This window comes from Cheilinus undulatus, linkage group 4, assembly GCF_018320785.1.
Source record: "Cheilinus undulatus linkage group 4, ASM1832078v1, whole genome shotgun sequence".
NCBI lineage: Eukaryota > Metazoa > Chordata > Actinopteri > Labriformes > Labridae > Cheilinus > Cheilinus undulatus.
The window spans coordinates 18,375,314-18,394,733 of record NC_054868.1 but is presented as its reverse complement, the minus strand read 5'-3'; the positions used below and the strand labels follow the sequence as shown (position 1 = coordinate 18,394,733).

Here is a 19,420-nt window from a genome sequence, read left to right as displayed (position 1 = left end):
CCTGACGTAAAAAAAACCCACCAACGTAACAAGTCAACTCCTTGGCTCAGGTTGGTGGTTGGATGCTCCTAAAGATGATTGAATCGATTTTTTTTTGTCTAAGTCGATAAGTAAATGAGGGTTAACATAATCAGCATACATTTACTATTTAAACCTCAAAAGGTTTACTTAAAATGAAGTCTAGTTCTTAAACTTTGTTAAGTTAGTGTGAGATTATGTTAGCTAGCAAACTCTTAACATTTAATAAGTCCTGACTGATGGTGACCTTCGCTAATCACGAAGATAATCATAATAACGGAAATGAGTTTTTATATTCAGCACCGCCTTGATATGCTTCTCACTGATATATATTCCTTTCTCTAGGGTGACAAGATGGCCAAAGGAAAAGTAAAGACCCACAGTGGTAAAAGAGCTGCAGTGTAACAGAAACATGTGATCATGGATTAATTTAGACCTCCACTAAGACTCTAATGGCAAATTGTTCTTGACATACTTTTGGTTCAGTTCATTTCTGATTCCAGAGGTGGAAAAAGTGCACGACTATTGTATTCAAGTAAATGTACAGTTACTCTGGTTAAAATTTACTAAAGTAAAAGTAAAAGCAGTGGTCTATAAATATACTTAAGTAAAATTAAAAAGCATTTAATTTAAAGTTTACTTTAAGTATTGAGTACTGTTACTACTAGGGCTGAACAATTTGGAACAATAACCTAATCTGGATATTTTTTTAATCCAATATTGCATTTGCGATTTTACATACAATTATGTTTTAAGTTCTTCAACTTGTATATTTTTTTTAGCAAAAACAAATAAGAAATCAGTCTATATTATAACCAACACAATATCAGATAGATTAAACCTTTTTCCTGTAGGCCAGGCACAAGCGTTAGGATGACATAACAAGGTGCCTGAATCAGTATGAGTTACATATCTTTATTTATCTACTTCAGTCACTGGTGTAAATTTCTAATCTGTTTACTTTAAATCCTTGTAACAACCATCAAAAAAAAACTAGGGCTGAATATTTTTTGAAAAAAATGTAAAACTGTGATTGTTTTGACTCATTTGGCAGATGCAGTGTGAATGGTTTTGATGAAGGAAATGGTCATTTTTATGTTATTCTAGTTTTGAATAAGAAAAACATACAAAAATATGAAAAAAAGGTTTTTTTCTGTTCTAGACAAAATGATGTTTCAATCTTTGCATGATGTGTAGAGCCTAACATCTCTGCTGCAAAAATGGTCATAAACTATTTTTTTGAAACACATTTCAGTTCAAATAAATATCCAAACTTCTGTGGTTTGAGAATTGCAGTAGAACATATTGCAATTTAAATTAAATTTCTGTTAATCATCCAGCCTTAAAAATTTACTGAGGTGTTGAACCCTTAAAATGTGAACTTTTCTTAGTGGCAATAACAACATTAGAATATAGATCTCCAACCAGGTTTTTCAGGTAAAGCCACACCTTTAAGTAAAATATAACATCTGTTTAGGGATGTGATGTGGAATCATTCTCTCTATATATGCTACTGTATAGTCAGAGGTGTAAAAAGTACAAGAGTATTGCACTCAAGTAAAAGTACAATTACTCTGGTTAAAACTTACTCCAGTAGAAGTAAAATGACTGATATCAAAATGTACTCAAAAAAGTACAAGTGCCCAGAAAAGCTACTGAATTGCAGTATTTAGAGTAAGTGTAATTAGTCACTTTCCTTTGACTAATACTCTCATTTTGTCTGTTGCAAGCCAAATGAATTCTCTATCATCATCAGAGTCTTTGAATAAATCAGGTTGTACTTCTGCGTTTAGACAGCTCAGCTCCAGTCCAGCCTCGGTCACTCAGGTCCAGGAAGAGGGGATGTCCAAGTGAAGAGGTTTCTGAGACTGATTGTGTCCAGGTAACTTGAGCTCAAAATTTATTTTTTTTGCCATTGTTCAAGAAAATGAAAGTTTAATAGGCTTAGGTGGAAAAGGTAAAAGACTGTTGTACTCCAGTAAAAGTACAGTTACTCTGGTTAAAACTTACTTAAGTAAAAGTACTGGTCTTTAAATCTCCTCAAGTAAAATTTAAAAAATATTTCATTTAAAGTGTACTGAGTAGCCACTGAGGTGTTAAGGTAAAGCAAAGCCTCTTGAATAAAGAGAAATACAGCAAAATTAACAAGGGTTACCTAAACCCATATAGAGTTAAATTCAATTCTTTAAAGTGTCTGCATTGGTCAACACTATATATAGTTAAAGTACACATTTGAAAGTGGGAAATATTTGATATGTCATAGCTGCTGTAACTCTTGAAAATCTGTGGCAAGGTGAGTCTCCTCCAGCAAAAACAAAGCAGAGAGTCAACCTCATGGCAAGGCATACTGATGAAGAACGTGCGCTATGTGTATTTTATTACCTTGGTTCTCAACTGGTGTGTAAAAAACTGGAAGCCTTTTTCAGTGGGACACAAGTGTGTACATAGAAACAATATACGTAGCAGAAAGTTTATGATGTGCTTTTATTTTGAAGGGAATGTCCTCATCAATTTGTTACGCTATTTTTTGTTCCATTTAATGTCCTTTAAATCATAGTGGCTATGATTGAAGACGTTTTAATTGGGATATGTCATTGACAAAGTTGTGGTGGATCTTGATGCTAAATCAGCTGAGAACCACTGCTTTAGAGGTCACAGGTGGGAACTCTAACTCAGTGGATAACTTCACACATGGTGCAAGTGTATCTCACATAAAAAATAACAACAATCCACCAGAAACAAGACCAAAAAATCCTGACAGGGATCACTGTAAAACAGGTAACATCCAAGCACAAAAAACACACATAAAACACAAACACTCTGCCCAAGGGCATGATGGGAAACTCCACCCACACATACCCCCAGATTTGATATGGCAGTGGGCAGAGCACAGATCAGTTGACACTTCACAAAGTTGAACTAACACTAGTGGATCACCACTGTCAAATAACTCCAACACTGATGACAATTTCACTCAGAAAGGAGTTAAAATTACACTTCGGAGTCAAAATCAATTCTGGGATGTTTAACCTTAGGTATCAACGCTCCAGTTTTTGGGATGTGATGTGGAATCATTCTCTTGCTATGTGCTACTGTGTAGTCAACATAGTTGACCAAAGTACAAGGGTATTGTACTCAAGTAAAACTCCAGTTACTCTGGTTAAAACTTAAGTCAAAGTAAAATTACTTACATCAAAAAGTTCTCAAAAGATACCTAAAAAAAACTACTTAATAACAGTAATTTCAGTAAATGTAATTAGTTAACTTTGCACCCCTGGCAATAGGACAAGTATATATTATGGGGGAAGCAAGCAATACCTAATATAAACAGAGTTACAGGGCTGGAACATCAGCACAGGGAATAACTGTATGTGCTTGGTGAATAAGACAAAATCAAATTGCAGTAGAGTACAATAAAACAAGATGAATGGAGAAAAAAATATTCAAAGCTGCCTATGAGGAGGTAAAAGGGGAGAACTTTTTTGGGGACCAGTCACATGGGGGCCCATGGAGGTTTGTAAAAGCATTTTCCACTGTAGCAATACGCTTATCAAAGAAACAAAAATACCCTTTTTATTTATTGTTGTCTCAGTAAAATGTAACCTTTTTCAAAATGTAAACTCATCCATCCATCCATTTTCTACACTGCTTATCCCATTAGGGGTCTCGGGTGGTGAGCCTACTCCCTGTCTGTTGGCTAGAGGCGGGGTACACCCTAGACTGGTCGCAAAATGAGCCTTGTTTTTAAGTTAATTATGTACTGTATGTGAAAAAATGGCTGTAAACCCAAAAATCTGATTCACTGGGATCCCTATGAAACACTTTGCATCTTCAGTTACCATGCTCAACTTCTACAGTCATGGACGAAAGTATTGGCACCCCTGAAATTTTGCAAGAAAATACAGCATTTCTCCAAAAAAATGTTGCAATTACAAATGTTTTTGGTATACACATGTTTACTTCATTTATGTGCATTGGAACAACACAGAAAAACAGGAGAAAAAGCCAAAACTGAGATAATTTTGCACAAAACTCGAAAAGTGGACTGGACGTGTACATGTTGCTATTGGTTCTGTCAAAAATGGAAATAGCTTTGAATTATTTACAGAAAATTTATGACGTGACTGAGAAGAGGTTATGACAGTTAATCAATCTCTGGCATCATCACAACCGCCCACATCAGCTTTGTAAATCTGCAACACATACCAAAAATGTACTGCACTCTCAATTGTTATTATTTTATCCATCTGAAGGATCAACATTATCTTACATTGATTAATAATGTAGAGTTTGCTCTCCATTTTCCTACTCCAGCATCTGTCTAGAAATACAGAACACGTCTCTTAATGTACAGTATTTTCATTTACGTATGTCAATGTTTGAAAAACTTGTAAAATGTTCTCAGGCCTTTCAGAAGCACATTCTGCTTCTGAGTGTTTTATTATTATTATTGTTAAATCTACCTGTAATGCAGTCCTTCTCATATTTCTGACATAATGCAGTTAATTAATAACAAAACCTGTAACTGATTAGATTATTTCTGTTTTCACTTGACAGCACTAGTTGTTGCAGGATAAATGTCAGACAAGCATACTAAAAAAACTTTACTTAGATTTTACGTTTGGATTGTTGAAACATTTGGTTACAAAACACAAAACCGCAAAATAGTTGCACATTTTTCATCATACAGGACACGATCAGTAGAGAGAGAAGAGGAGCTGCACAAAATCAATACAAATTGAAAGTTGATCATTTCAAAACTTAATTTCATTTACTGAGCAGTTTTTCATCACTAAAATTAGATCTATTTGTTAATCATAAAGTCAACTGTTATATAATACACTTAAGATGCATATTTTTCAATGCCTTTAATCATCCTTAATATTTTAAATTCATTTCAGGACACTGGAGGAACTAATACAGCTGTGGATTCTACTCTGCTGCAGTTCCCTCCACAGGAATCTACTTTGGTTTCATCTCAGCAGCATCAGGGTGCAGAAGAGCTCTGTCCTACCAAACAAGATCATGTCACAGAAGAAAAACCTATGGACCAAACAGATGTGACAGTCAGAGATTTTGCAGAGCAAGAAGAGACAACAGCCACCAATGCCAACAGGGACTCAGAGCTGGAGAGCTCTACTGTCCAAACTGATAATGATGCTGGCAAAAGGGAAGAGGACAAGACTGAATTAAGTGTAGAAGAATGTAACAGATCTCCAACTCAAAAGGGGAACAGCCAACATTTGGTCTCTGTGCACTCATCTGAAGACGGCAAAGAGTCGTTTTCCACTGCTTTGGAAGAGCAAGGTTGTACAAAAGAGAACTTTTACTGTGATCTGGAGAAAAACAAAGAAGCAAGCCCAGAGGAACCCATCACTGCATACACAGCAGATGTGAGTATAATAACTAAGGACGCAGCAGCAGGGTTACCAGCCAAGAAGAAGCGAAGAATGGGTATGTGTGGTCTTACAGAGAGAGAGCGGAGTCACTTTCTGAAGACACAAAAGCGTGAGAGCGGGCAAAAGGAGCCAGAGAGGGCCGAGACACAGATTGACAATGGCACAGCTGACCTTGTGGCTCAGAAAGAGATTATATCTTCACACCTGTTAATGTCATCATTCTCCATCCCAGAGGATAGCGTCTCAGAGCAGAATGAGAAAGGGCTAGAGCTCCAGTTTGGAAACTATGGAGGAGAGAAAAGGTCAGAATAATGGAGCATTGAATCCACACTACATGACTGTTATATGTTTGTAGTTTCTGTTTTTTTTTTGTTGATTGTGTGTTATTTTTTACTGATAGTGCCTATAAAAGTATTACCCATTAGATGACCAAAAAAAGTCTTTAATGTCAAAATGAAAACAAATTGATACAAAGTAATGTCAATAAAATAAAATGAAATAAGCGATTGCATAAATATTCATCCACTTCCCAGTGACTGACCTGAAGCCCGGCCAATTAGTGCTGTTTGTCTCACAATTAGTGAAATGGGGATCACCTAAGTGTAGTGAATGTGTCTCAAGTGATTTTAGTATAGACACCTGTGTCTGGATGGTCCAGTCACTGATTAATCTATATTCCTGGCTGCCATTACACCATGAAGACAAATAAAATCCATCCATTTTCTATACTGCTTATCCCATTAGGGGTCGCGAGGTGGGCTGGAGCCTATCCCAGCTGTCACTGAGCGAGAGGCAGGGTACACCCTGGCTTGTCGCCAGTCAATCGCAGGGCAAACATAATGAGACAGACAACCAGGCACACTCACATTTATGCCCAGTTTTGGAGTGACCAATTAACCTAACGAGCATGTTTTGGAGGAAGCCAGAGGACCCGGAGAGAACCCATACGTGCACGGGGAGAACATGCACAGAAAGGCCCTGGCCAGGAAGCGAACCAGTGACCTTCTTGCTGTGAGGCAACAGCTCTAACCCCTGTGCTGTGCTGCTCTGCCACTCTGCCACCCCCGACAAATAATGTAAGTCAGGGAAAGGATACAAGAAAATTTTCCAAGACATTGAACATCCAAGATTTCAGTTAAATCCATCATCAAGAAATGGAAAGAATATAGCACATGCGTAAATCTGCCTAGATCAGGCCATCCTCACAAACTGAGTGACTGTGAAGAAGGAGACTAGTGAGAGAGGCCACCAAGACACCTATAACTACTTTGAAGGAGTTATAAGCCTCAGCAACTGAGATAGGAGAGACTCTGCATACAACAGTTTTTGCCCGGGTTCTTCACCAGTCGAAGCTTAAAGTTCAAGAAAACTCATATTAAATCTTGACTAGAGCTTACCAAAAGGCATGTGGGGGACTTCATGGTCAAGTGAAAGATATTCTTTGGTCTGCTGATGCTATGTTTGGTGGACACCAAACACTGCACATCACCACAAACACACCATCCCCATTGTGAAGCACGGTGGTGGCAGCATCATGCTGTGGGGATGCTTCTTGGCAGCCTGCCCAGGAAGGCTTGTAAAGGCAGAAGGTAAAAGAATCAAGCAAAATACAAGAAAATCCATGATGACAATCTTGTTCACTTGCAAGAGAATTACAGCTTGGGAGAGATTTATTTTCCAGCAAGATAGCTTTATTTTGCAGAAATGGTTTAAAGACAACAAGGTGAAGACTCTGGAGTGGTCGAGTCAAAGCGCAGACTGCAATCCAACAGAGAATTTGTGGCTGGACTTCAAAAGAGCAGTTCACGCCCAATCCCCATACAGATGTTGAGCAGTTATGCAAAGAAAATTTAAGTAAAATTGCAGTGTCCAAATGCACAGGCCTGATTGAGACCTATCCACACAGACTCAGTGCTGTGATTGCAGTCAAAGGTGCATCTACGAAATACTGACTTGAAAGGGGTGAGTATTTATGAAGTCACTTATTTTACGTTACATATCTTTATTTAATTGACATTATTTTGCAGAAATCTGTTTCTCTTTGACATTAAAGAGGTTATTTGTACTTTTTTTCTCAAAAAAGCCAAACTATATTGACCATGATTGATTGATAAACTCAATGAAAGGGGGTGAATACTTTTTATAGGCACTGAAAGTCATGAAATGCCAGTGATTGTTCTCTTTTAAAAATGCACCTAAACTGGAGTGATAATTGCATCTTAAGACAGTTTAAAAAGATTTCACTTAAAAACATAATTTAATGACAATAACAAAATGAATGAACTTTATTACCTTCTTTAAATCATCTTTAAACACACAGGGCACAGGCTGAGGTCTGCATCACTGGCACATCACCTGGTCACAAACAAACAGTCGACCCAAAGTTACACCTCCCTGCTGAAGAGGCAGAGGAAGAGGAACATATGAGTGATGGGAGAGATGGATCAGCATTGGTTGGTCGAAGTCCCGCCATCCCTTCTTGCTCTAATCCAACCGGAGATAAAGAGACAGAGGGCTTATGTGAATGTGAGACTACACATCTGGAGTTGAATGGAGAGACTTTGAGAAAAGAGGGGAAGAAGGACGAGTTGACAGCTGATGGAACCCAGACAAGTAAGACAGTCAAAGTTTTAAATACTTTTGAACATGTTTGTCCTAATAACACAAATACATTGGCAATGTTTTGTTCCTGAAATGCCAACAAATTTTTCAATTTTTTCAGCTTGCAATAATTTGCTTACATTTTTGAGATTTGATAACAAGTTTTTTCACAACATTAAGTGCCTAGGACTTTGATGTTTAAACAGGTATCAGTAACATTTGATTGTTTCTTTTATTACACCAAAGTTAAATTGAAATTCTGGTTTTATGTCATTGTAGGTGCTTCTTCCTCAAACAGCCAAGCAGGAGGATTCAGTCATGGCTCTGTGAGGCTCTGTGAGGCTGCAGTGACATCTGCTGGCTCAGAGAAGAATGGCAATGTAAGTGTTTCTACAAAAAGATGCATGAAACATGTCAAAGCTGGTCACTGAGAATGATCAGCATAACTGAGATGTGAAGTAATATCTCAAGTGAAAATACTTGGTTTGTAATGAAATTGAACCTTGACGCAGTAATGAAAAAAACAAACTCAATACCTGTTTAGATACCAGAGCAACAGAAATAGAGGTCCTATTTTTTGTTTTGTGTTAATAACCAGCATGTACACAATGCTGATACAGACAAAAGGTCAAAATGACATAGCATCTTACTTTATCAAACTAATAAAAAGCCTTATAAACTAAATTTATAGATCCATGTAAAGATGTTCCATGTCATCACTCAAAATGCAGCTGAAGTGTGGGGGTATATATATTGAGATGTGTCATTACTATACTGCGTTTTAGACATTTCATTGTGCAGTGGTGCAGAGATCCCAGCCATCAGCCCACATGTTGGGACTGATGGTGACATCACTGTCTCCCTGCTGCAGACCCTAACATAACTTGTACCAGAAATTTGACGACTTGTGAATGAGAATAGTCTGCTGTGTCAAAGCTTAATTAGAGCAGATCTATCAGATAACAATAGCTTTGGATTATACAGTGCGGTGAAAAAGTATTTGCCCCCTTTCTGATTTCTGATGTTTTAGCAAAAAGGTAAGTGCCCCCTTGTTATAAACCATGAGTTAACTGTGATTAGCCACAGTTTTTGGAAAGCTGAGGTCAATTTCACTGGCCACACCCAGGTCTGATTACTGCCAGATTTGTTGAATCAAGAAATCACTTAATTAGAGCCTATGAGACAAAGTGAAATAGGCTACAAGATCTCAGAATGATCCAAGGAAATTCAAGAACAAATGAGAAACAAAGTGATTGAAATCTATCAGTCTTGAAAAGGTTACAAAGCCATTTCAAAGGCTTTGGGACTCCAGTGGACCATGGTCAGAGCCATTATCCACAAATGGAGAAAACTGGGAACAGTGGTGAACCTTTCCAGGAGTGGTCAGCCAACCAAGATGACTCGTTGACAAGAGTGCAACGATGACTCATCCAGGAGGTCACAAAAGAACCCAGAACAACATCCAAAGACCTGCAGGCCTTACTGACCTCAGTTAAGGTCAGAGTTCATGACTCAACCATAAGAAAGACACTGGGTAAAAATGGCATCATGGGAGAGTTCCAAGGCCAAAACCACTGCTGACAAAAAAGAACACAAAAGCTCGTCTCACATTTGCCAAAAACATCTTGATGTTCTCTAAGACTTTTAGAGAAATATTCTGTAGACTGACGAGACAAAAGTTGAACTTTTTGGAAGGTGTGCAGCCCGTTACATCCGGCGTAAAAATAACACAGCATTTGATAAAAAGAACATCATGCCAACAGTCAAACATGGTGGTGGGTGTGTGATGGTCTGGGGCTGAAAAAATGATATAATTGACATTAGTATTTCGACCCTTTACTTAGTACTTAGTTGAAACACTTCTGGCATCAATTACAGCCTCGATTCTTTTTGAGTATGATGCAACAAGCTTTGCGCACCTGGGTTGGGAGATTTTCTGCCATTCTTCTTCGCAAATCCTCCCAAGCTCAGTTAGGTTGGATGGGGACCGTCAGTGGGTCTCTCCAGAGATGTTTCATGGGGTTTAAGTCAGGGTTCTGACTGACCACTCTAAGTCATTCACAGAGTTGTTCCTAAGCCACTCCTGTGTTGTCTTGGCTGTTTACCTAGGTTCATTGCCATGTTGGAAGGTAAACCCTCAGTCCAGTTGAGGTCCTGAGCGCTGTGAAACAGGTTTTGATCTAGGATATTTATGTACTTTGCGCCATTCAGCTTTCCCTCAACCCTGACCAGTATCCCAGTCCCCGCTGCTGAAAAACACTCCCGCAGCATGATGCTGCCACCACCATGCTCCACTGTTGGGATGGTACTGGGCAGGTGAAGAGCTGTGCCTGGTTTCCCCAAGATATAACATTAAGACTTTATATGAAACAGTTCAATCTTGGTTTCATCAGATTAGAGAATCTTGTTTCTCACAGTCTGAGAGTCTTTCAGGTGCTTTTTCTGCAAACTCCAAACAGGCTTTCATGATTTTAGCACTGAAGAGAGGCCTCTGTCTAGCCACTCTGCCATAGAGCCCAGATTGGTGGAGGGCTGCAATGATAGAAAAAGTCACTGATAAGGACATTTGAAAAAGATGGACCAGAATGTACATGTGCGTTTGTTGGCTTGACTTGCATCACATAATGGAAATTGCCTTAAAAGGACAAACAGATTTGCCTATCCCATCCATCCATTTTCTATACCGCTTATCTCATTGGGGGTCACAGGAGGGCTGGAGCCTATCCCAGCTGTCATTGGGCAAGAGGCAGGGTACACCCTGGCTGGTCGCCAGTTAATCGCAGGGCAAACATACTGAGACAGACAACCAGGCACACTCACACTCACACCTATAGGCAATTTAGGCATGTTTTTGGTGGTGGGAGTAAGCTGAAGTACCTTGAGAGAACCCATGTGTGCACAGAGAGAACATGGAAACTCCACACAGAAAGGCCCCGTACCGGTAGAAGCGAACCAGTGACCTTCTTGCTGTGAGGCAGCAGCGCTAACTCCTGCGCCGCCCCAGATTTGCCCAGTCTCAACTTAAGAAGTTATCTATTCTCCTTGATAGTACTATGCTAAATGGATTGTTTAAATGATCATTTACATAAAAATCATCTGTTAAATAGATTGTTAATGCTACTGCTCACTTCTTCTTGTGTCATTAAATGGCAGCGAGCTTTCAGGAGTGTTTCAGCCATCTTCTGACAGTAGTACCACATTACAACAGGTGCTGGTAAAAAAAACCAAAGAATAAAGATAGAAAAGGAAAGTATAGTTAAGAAAATAATCTCATTAAATTCTGGGGCGTGGTGGGGAGAGGGGGGACATAATGACTGAAAATTCAAAAAACATTGCCCATCCCTTGCTTTTGTGGAATTTTAGGCAAAACCTTCTCCTCAAACAAATAATAAATCTGTAAAGAAATAAATCTTTGTGTTTTAGACTTTAGGTTGGATACAAAATTAATAATATGACAGCGTAACCTTTAACTCTCTAAACATGTGTCCATAATCTACATTGTTAAATACAGCTACAAAAGTTCTTCAGATTAAGCTGAAAATAGCTTTTTGTTTTAACAGACATCAGGAAATAGATGTGATTCATGCAAAACACTGCAGCTGTTAACCAGTGTGTTAAAAACAGCAAAACTGAGTATTACCAAATGGATTATTACAAGGGTTTTGTATGAATTTGTAACTTTACATTAATGTCTTATTGTTGTTAACACCCACAGTGTCATCCAGATGAAGAACCTGGTGCAAGTCCCATGAACACGGAGCACCCGCTGAGCTGGAAAACCTTTGACCCATATGGACCAGGGTGCTTGGATTACGTGTCAGACTCTCAGCTGAACACCATTTCACTAACGTAAGGACAGTGAAGTATGGAAGAAAAATTAAATGCCACCTAACTCTCAGGGACGTGAGAAAGCCTTTAACATACACGAAAACGTACATACATAAAAAAAAGTAAAACCAGCTGCTTAAAGGCACAGTGAGGAGGTTTTTGCTAAAGGAGACTTCAGATCATCAGGGAGAAAAAAAAATCTTTATTTCTATCCATTATTAAGACCTGTAATATTCCTGCAGTGTGTAGTTTATCCCAACTGATATACACAGAATACTGGCAAAAGAGCTTTTTTTGCATTTTCTGCAGCAAAGACTCTCATGCATGGTAGTTTTTACTTCATAAAGACAGCAGGGTTAAACTTTTCACCTGATAATACTAACGGGAGTTTTGCAATTTACTCATGAAAGGAAATATGATATTGTAATTAAAGGTTATAATTAAACAGTAGGATTATTAGACATATACGAACAAGAACTAAGTCATCAAGCATTAAGTCTCTCCTTACATATTTGCTGAGTGTTAAAAAAGGGAGAAATTAGTATTGTAATCAATGATATAGAGCATAGGTGTAGGGTTTGTTAGACGCAATTTAACTTTCTATTTTCTCCCTGTCTAGTGGAGAAGAAGTGATGGAGAGGGAGGAGGATCCTGCTTTCCAGGCTCCAGGCTGCCATGAAGATGCTTCAGATCTGATCTGTGGGCTTATCAGAGAACTCTCCTCTCTGAAGTTAGTAAACTTTTCTCTTTTTCTATTTTCCATCTATGTTTATGCCTTTGACTCATTTTTTTCCCTCCCTTACCTCCTCCATCCCTCTGCATCTGAATCCTGCCCTCCTCCCTACTACTGAGCTGAACTTTTGACTTCTAGCATCATTGGTTAGCTATGATATGTGCACACCCACTCTAGTGCTCTGATTGGCTGCAGTCTGCATTCAGCTCTATCAGCTGTAGACTGTTGGGCACCTTTAATTAGCTACAGACAACTTGGCACCTTAAGTCAGGGCCACTTAAGGGACACTGCCCCATCTGATGAAGCCCTAGATGAGGTATTAAGGGTGCAATGACTAAGTCATTTAGACCGACAAATTTTCAGAAACACTTTTTCATTCTCCTTGCACCCTGGAATTTGGTGAAGTTGTGCCAGACATACCTACATAGCTGACTTTATTCCCTTAGATTGTGAGAATATCTCATTAAATTTTGTTTCTTTTTCAGGCTTTTAACACTGAAGTGAATGAGAGAAAGCCAAGTTGTCTTTTCAAGTATTCTGTTGTTGACTCATTAGATGAACAGCGCTACTTCTTGGATAAGATAAATTACACTCTATGTGTTGTAGATTTAGACAGCAGATGCAGTGTTAATTTTGGCAGCTGTTTTTAATTTTTGTCGCAGTCTTAGTCTTTAGATGAAATGTCTTTTAGTTTTAGTCACATTTTAGTCATTTCTACCCTTTCACGTTTTAGTCACGTTTCAGTCAACGAAAACTCAAAACATTTAAGTCTAGTTTTAATCCATAAAAAGGCCTCACATTTTTACTCTTTACTTTACTATCCTTTATTTTCTTGCCTTAATCTGGTACGAAGTCATGGTAGTATATTCTATGCACTCTGCCAAACCTGGGGTCCCTGCTTTCTAGAGCTGAGAGGCAGAATAGCTTCAGCTGCGTTGTTTTTTTGACAGATTTAACCACAGTGGAGAAATATCATGGATTCTGAATGTCTGACAAAAAGTACATTACATTTTAGTCTAGTTTTAGTCATCTTGACCAAAACTAAAATTAGTTTTTTTCAGTTTAAGTCATCACAGGTCTATTTTTTTTAGTCCTAGTCTAGTTTTAATCATGGAAAAAAAGGTCGTCAACGAACATTTTTTGTCACAGTTTTTGTCAGCAAAATTAACACTGGCCAGAACAAAAAAACAAACAAACAAACAAAAGGAGTCCATCAGACAGTGACTGCCAGTTGGCTCCAAGATGGTTGTCTTATAAACACCTTACTCCTCTAGGAACAGACGTGAGTTTCTCAGGAATTCCAGTTAAGCTGACTGTGATCGTTAAATAGCTCTCAATCAAGACTTCTTCTGTTTGCTATTATTGTTTCTCTATTGTTTAATTTCACCATCCTAAACATCCTGAACTAGTGCCATTCACCTTTTAAGTTTTAGTTCATGTAGACAGCAACTTTACTTACCCTCACTTCTGCAGTTTGAGCCTGAAAAATAAATCTCAATGTAATTCTCTCACAATTAAGTGGAATGAAGTTTGCCAAAATAACATCAAGATACAGATTCATCAGAAGTATAAAGTCAAAATTATCAGTTCTGCCTTGAAGAGAGGAAGAAACGAGTTTTAAAATGTTTGGTTTTTTTTTAGTAGAGGTCAGATCGATCATTTCTGATACATTTCCAGCCTTGTCATAAAACACAGCATCTTGTAGATTTGTGGCTGGAGATTAAATGTTATATCACTAATGGATAAAACTGGGCTCTATGCAGTTTTCTGGTCAGAAAGACAAAAATCATAAGAATACAGCTGATAGACGTCAGTATGTGGTGTTAATTTTGACAGTTGTTTTAAATTTAGTCTATAGATTAAAATATTAAACATTTTAGTCCAGTTTTATGCAATAGAAAATCCTCACAGTTTAGTATTACTATTATTTATTCTCTGTAAAATTTACTTCCTAAGCTACAGTGTAAAATTAATACAAATTTTAGACACTCATTTTTATGCACTATTAATACTTAAATCGTTTCAAAATCATTGATAATAACTCATTTTTATTTCAAATTCAGATGTTGGACAATTTGAACCCACAGAAAAGCCCCAGCATTTTATTCTCGTTCAGTCTCCTTGACAAAAACCTGACTTATTTTTCATCCGTTTTTGTTAAAGTTAAGTTTATATATATTTTCACAAGTTCAGAATTAAATTAACGCTTTCAAAATGCTAATATTTTAACTTGCTTATTGTGATAATTTTCAATACTCATTGTGTTGTTTAAATACGTTAAAATGTACTTTTAACAGAGTATTGTTATTTCCTTTCTTTTTCTCTGTTAATTTAGAATTTCTACGTCGTAAATTCTTCACACATTACAACTCTGTTTTCACACTTAGCTGAGATACTGACCTTGTTGTTGAGTACCCAAGGCACAGAGTAGTGTTTTTTGTGTGCTTCTGCTCCACTCATGTCCATAGGCAGGAACTCAGTGACAAGCTGGAAAACTTCTCATGGTGCAAAAGTGTCTAACATAAAAAAAACAACAGTCTACCAGAAACATGAGCCAAAGAACCCCAGTAGTGATCACTGTACAACCCAGCGATCTTAAAGACCTATGGTTCATTAGAGGTATCATAACAGAGAGATTTGTATCAGAAAACAGTAAATGTAATTCCCAACTTTTGTCCCTCTGCTCTGCTCAGTGCCAGGCAGCTGTGCTCTGATCAGAAGCATTTTTTCAAATTTGTGAGGATTGTATTTCTTGAGTGGGTGTGGCTTCAGCTAAATCAACCGACACGCCCACACAATCCTAGAGCAGATTTTACAGCCTCATTTTTCATGATTTTGACGCTTTATTTTTTAAGCTTAGAAATGTTTTTCATGCCTTAAATTTGGCCTGGTGGTTCATAATACAGTGGCCTGTCATACAACAAACTGAAACTACACATTTTTTTCATCACTTTACAGGGACTTTAACATAGTTTACTCATTAATTTTGTAAAATACTCATTTTTACAACTGGATAGAATGGTTTTCGTACTAGTTTGCAGAAATGCTTCCTTTAACTACAGCTGCACCACTTAAGAATTTCAACTGTTGGTATATGTGACAAAAAACTTCATATTTAGAGAAACTTACATTGAAAATACATCTTTTATCTGTCTCATCTAAATCTCTGTCTATATTGACTCATTTTTGTCTGGACCCACACTCAGACACAAATGCCACTGAACTTTCTCAGCCTGTCTTCATTCATCCAGCATGTGAAAGTAGACAGTACTTAATCTGACAGCTGTTTTCCTCTGATTGTTGTCCTCTGCAGTCGAAAGGTGATGGTTGCTCACAGAGAGCTGGAGAATCTGCGCCGTGGCACTAAGAGTTCAAGAAGCTCAACACATTGAAGATTTGTTTCAGGTCCCAACCACCTCATCCCCAAGGCTTTGTGGGTAATGGTTGTACTTGAACTATTGTTAAGACACTTGTCTGAAAATGTAATGTTACACCTTTTCACTGATAGCTGGCATGTTCTTTTTTTATTGATGAAGTTTTTGTGGTTCCTATAAAATAAAGCCAGTGTTTGTAATGATTTATTTGAGTTTTAATCAGTTTTTAGTCAGTTATTGTTTGTTGAGGTGAATCAAGTCAACATCAATTCTGTTCAACTGTCAGAGGATGGGGAATAATAACAAAAAATATTGATAAGTTTGTCAATTTAAACTTTTTTTAATTTGTGAAAAGCCAGAGTATTTGCACATCTTTTTCTTCACAAAATCAGACAAGCTTCATTAACATTAAGAAGTGTCATAATCACAACATCAAAATAAAATGCTTTCAGAACATGTTTTCATACATAAGAACAAGAACAATAATCACTCACATTGTTTAAAAAGGTAAATATCACATGGTCATAATGTGGCACATGCTGTGATGACTGTCTAAGGTTTGATTGTGTTAAATATCCTTTAATGCATGGACAGAAGATATGGAACTGGCAGACGACCACGTGTTAAAAATATATAAAACAAAGAGACGGTGACCTTTATGAATTTTCTCCCTCCCAAACGTATCCGGCTGTCGGTGCAGAAAGCCCCCTACAAATCCAAACTGCACACTGACGCTGTAAGAGAGTCCAGGCCGACAGAAACACCAGCTGGGACTAGACTCCAATCAGCGACCTACAAGGCTCCACATACACAAAACGCGCCAAAGCATGCAAATAAAAACAGAAACAAAACACACACGTGATAATCAACAAAAGCCCACTGAAGGATTCACCCCTCTGTGTCTGACTGCTTCCTGTCTCCTGCTGTTTCAGCGTCTGGACTTCGCGTACACGGAGCTGTACGCGCTGTCCACCTTCGGACAGAAGCGCTTGGTGTGCGCTCTGGATCCTGTGGCCCCGCACAGGGGACACACGTACTGCCGCAGGTAGGGGCACAGAACATCCCCGGACTGGTTCTTCAGCCAGTGCGATCCGTACACCAGCTCGGACTCCCCGTTGTGCTTGCAAAAGCTGCAGAACATGCGCTCAGGTGAGGGGGGCAGCGCTGCTGAATCCGCTGTTTTGAAACGTGTGGACTTCCTCCGGTCTTTTGGCCCCCTGTGCCCTGTCTCTCTTGGCATCAATTTCAGATCCACCGTATCCGGCGCGTCAGCCCTGAAGGAGACTGAGGGGCGCAAAAGTCCGTCAGGTGGGCGCCCCAACGCCGGAGAGCCTGCTAGTGCAGGTTTAGCGGGGAGATCTGGCGCAGATTTTGCGCCGAGGATGTCACTTTGGTCAGCTACGTTGATGCGCACTGAGGCCAGCGCATCGCACAAACGATCAGGGTCCGAGGGAGAATTTTTGACGGCTTGTGGCGCGGACTCAGAGGCGCTGTTGCGTCCCAGGATCTCCTTCATTGTGTCCGACAGTCCTATGTAATCCCTCCAGGGCTGGAAAGTTTTATTGTCTGACTCCATGAAACACGGCAGATCGAGAAATAGTCCCCAAACTATGCCGTTCATTCTAGATCCTTTGTTTTCGTCCTGTCCGCCAGAGTCACCCTCGCTGAGATGATTCAGTGTTTGATTTTCAAGACACGACGCAGACAGCAGCAGAAACTCGGCGCCGGAGTCCGTTACACAGATTTGATTGGTAATTGAGTACAAGTGTTGCTCAGAGGCGCACGCCCCACGTGCCAATGACCAATCGCATGAGTGCATGGCTGCACGTGCAGACAAATATCCTCCATGTCCTCCAATCAAACAACTTAAGTGGTGCTATTCTCTACCCTTGTGCAAAGTTTCCTGCTTGCACCACAAAAACACACACAGTTTCAGTCCTTCTAAGTTTCTGTCTCTCTAACATCAAACCTCAGATCTTACAGACTCTATGGAGCTTTGTGGCATTGCGTTTTTTCTTTAATGAGAACTGAACAACATGGATGCCTCAAAAAGCTGTACTTTATTCCTCATTGGTTTTGTCTTTTTCCAGCTGTCACAGGAGAGGATGCTGGAATTCAAGCTTCATTTGATGAGTTTATTGAGGTACTGATTAACAAGTTCAAAGGCAAACAAGGGAAAGACTTCTTATTTTAACAATATGTTTAAAGCCTGAAATTGCTGCCAGAGGTGAGAGCGTCATGAAAGTTCATAACTACAAGCTGTTGTAACAGCTGTAGTCATCATTTTCCTCTGCATTCTCTATGAACAACCCCTTTGACTGTTCAGGTACAACTTTCAGTAAAAGACTTGATGCTTTGGAAGCCATTTCTTTTGGAAAAAAAAAAATTACAAGTTGGCTGAATTTAGAAAAAGCCTCCATTAAGTCTCTAGAAAGCTTATGGTCTGATGAGTTAAATGTCTCGGCTGTCAGTCATCTGTTTGACAGAAAACTGCACATCCAGTCCATCCATGCTTTGGTGCGGTTCATTCTTCAGCTGGATCAGGAGTTTTAGTTAAGGTAGGGGGAATAATGAACACTTCCAAATACGAGCTGATTTATGCATAAAATCTTATCTGTCAGAAAACTAAAGATGAAGGAGCAATTCTCACTTTTTAGTGTGACAATTACACAAAATATGCATTCAAATCTACACAATATGCAGAAAAGTATTTGGCTGCCTGACCTTTACACCAGCAGGGACCGTAATGACATTGTGTTCAAATGCATTAACTTTCATATGGAGTTGGTCCCAAGCAATGATGTTGAACCAGAAGGACCTTCCCCAAACTGTTGCCACAAAGTTGGAAGACGTAGACGTTGTTAATATCGCTTTGTGGATTAGTTGCTGCTGTTCTTAAATGCTTCCACTTTGTAATAATATCACCTACAGTTGACTGTGGACTATCCAGCAGGGGTGAAATTTCACCAACCATCTTATTGCAAAGGTAGCATCCATCACAGCACCATGCGTGAAGTCACTGAGTTCTTTTGAACAACTCGCTTTGTACCACAAATGTTTGCAATGGAGACTGCATGGCTAGGTGCTTGATTTTATACACCTGTGGAAAGAGGTCTGAGTTACACACCTGAATCCAATGATTAACAGAAGTGGCAAAATACCTGGAGCGTAGAAAAAGTGCCCTTGTAATCTGTCAAATTTTTCAGTGCTCAAGGCTGGCCACACTACAGGATTTTAAGCCCGATTTTTGGCAAGATTTGACCCCCCCCCCCCGACGATTGTGGGGGCGTATGCCTCGTCACACACGATTATTTGCCTCAGTAGTCTGCATGTGTGTGGTGTCAACACGATTAATTTACTGCTCCAAATTGCTTCGTAGCCCCGTAGTGCCACTGACGGAATACCTACAACAACCAATGAGAGCGAGCAGAACAGGTAGTGTCACCAGACGGATCATAAATACTTTC

At 39.0% G+C, this 19,420-nt stretch overlaps 2 protein-coding genes across 2 annotated transcripts; one reads left to right on the top strand and one right to left on the bottom strand.

Annotated features, from left to right (window-relative positions):
- Positions 1 to 18: 18 nt before the first annotated feature.
- Positions 19 to 16,756, top strand: LOC121508325. The gene is made up of 9 exons (XM_041785097.1): positions 19 to 50; positions 364 to 403; positions 1,812 to 1,900; positions 4,920 to 5,719; positions 7,738 to 8,030; positions 8,298 to 8,398; positions 11,734 to 11,867; positions 12,466 to 12,576; positions 15,893 to 16,756. Exons 2-9 carry the CDS (start codon positions 373 to 375, stop codon positions 15,969 to 15,971), a joined length of 1,638 nt encoding a protein of 545 aa, XP_041641031.1. The 5' UTR covers positions 19 to 50; positions 364 to 372; the 3' UTR covers positions 15,972 to 16,756.
- nanos3 (nanos homolog 3) lies at positions 16,270 to 17,728 on the bottom strand. Its single transcript, XM_041785107.1, has one exon. It carries the CDS (start codon positions 17,572 to 17,574, stop codon positions 16,882 to 16,884), a length of 693 nt encoding a protein of 230 aa, XP_041641041.1. The 5' UTR covers positions 17,575 to 17,728; the 3' UTR covers positions 16,270 to 16,881.
- Between the last annotated feature and the right edge of the window lie 1,692 nt (positions 17,729 to 19,420).

Bases quoted from the DNA above. Each gene is read 5' to 3' on its own strand.
- LOC121508325 (XM_041785097.1), top strand. From the start codon at position 373: ATGGCCAAAGGAAAAGTAAAGACCCACAGTG. The intron at 1,901-4,919 runs GTAACTTGAGCT...AATTCATTTCAG, and splicing joins CTGAGACTGATTGTGTCCAG to GACACTGGAGGAACTAATAC. The intron at 8,399-11,733 runs GTAAGTGTTTCT...TAACACCCACAG, and splicing joins GCTCAGAGAAGAATGGCAAT to TGTCATCCAGATGAAGAACC.
- nanos3 (XM_041785107.1), bottom strand. From the start codon at position 17,574: ATGAACGGCATAGTTTGGGGACTATTTCTCGATCTGCCGTGTTTCATG.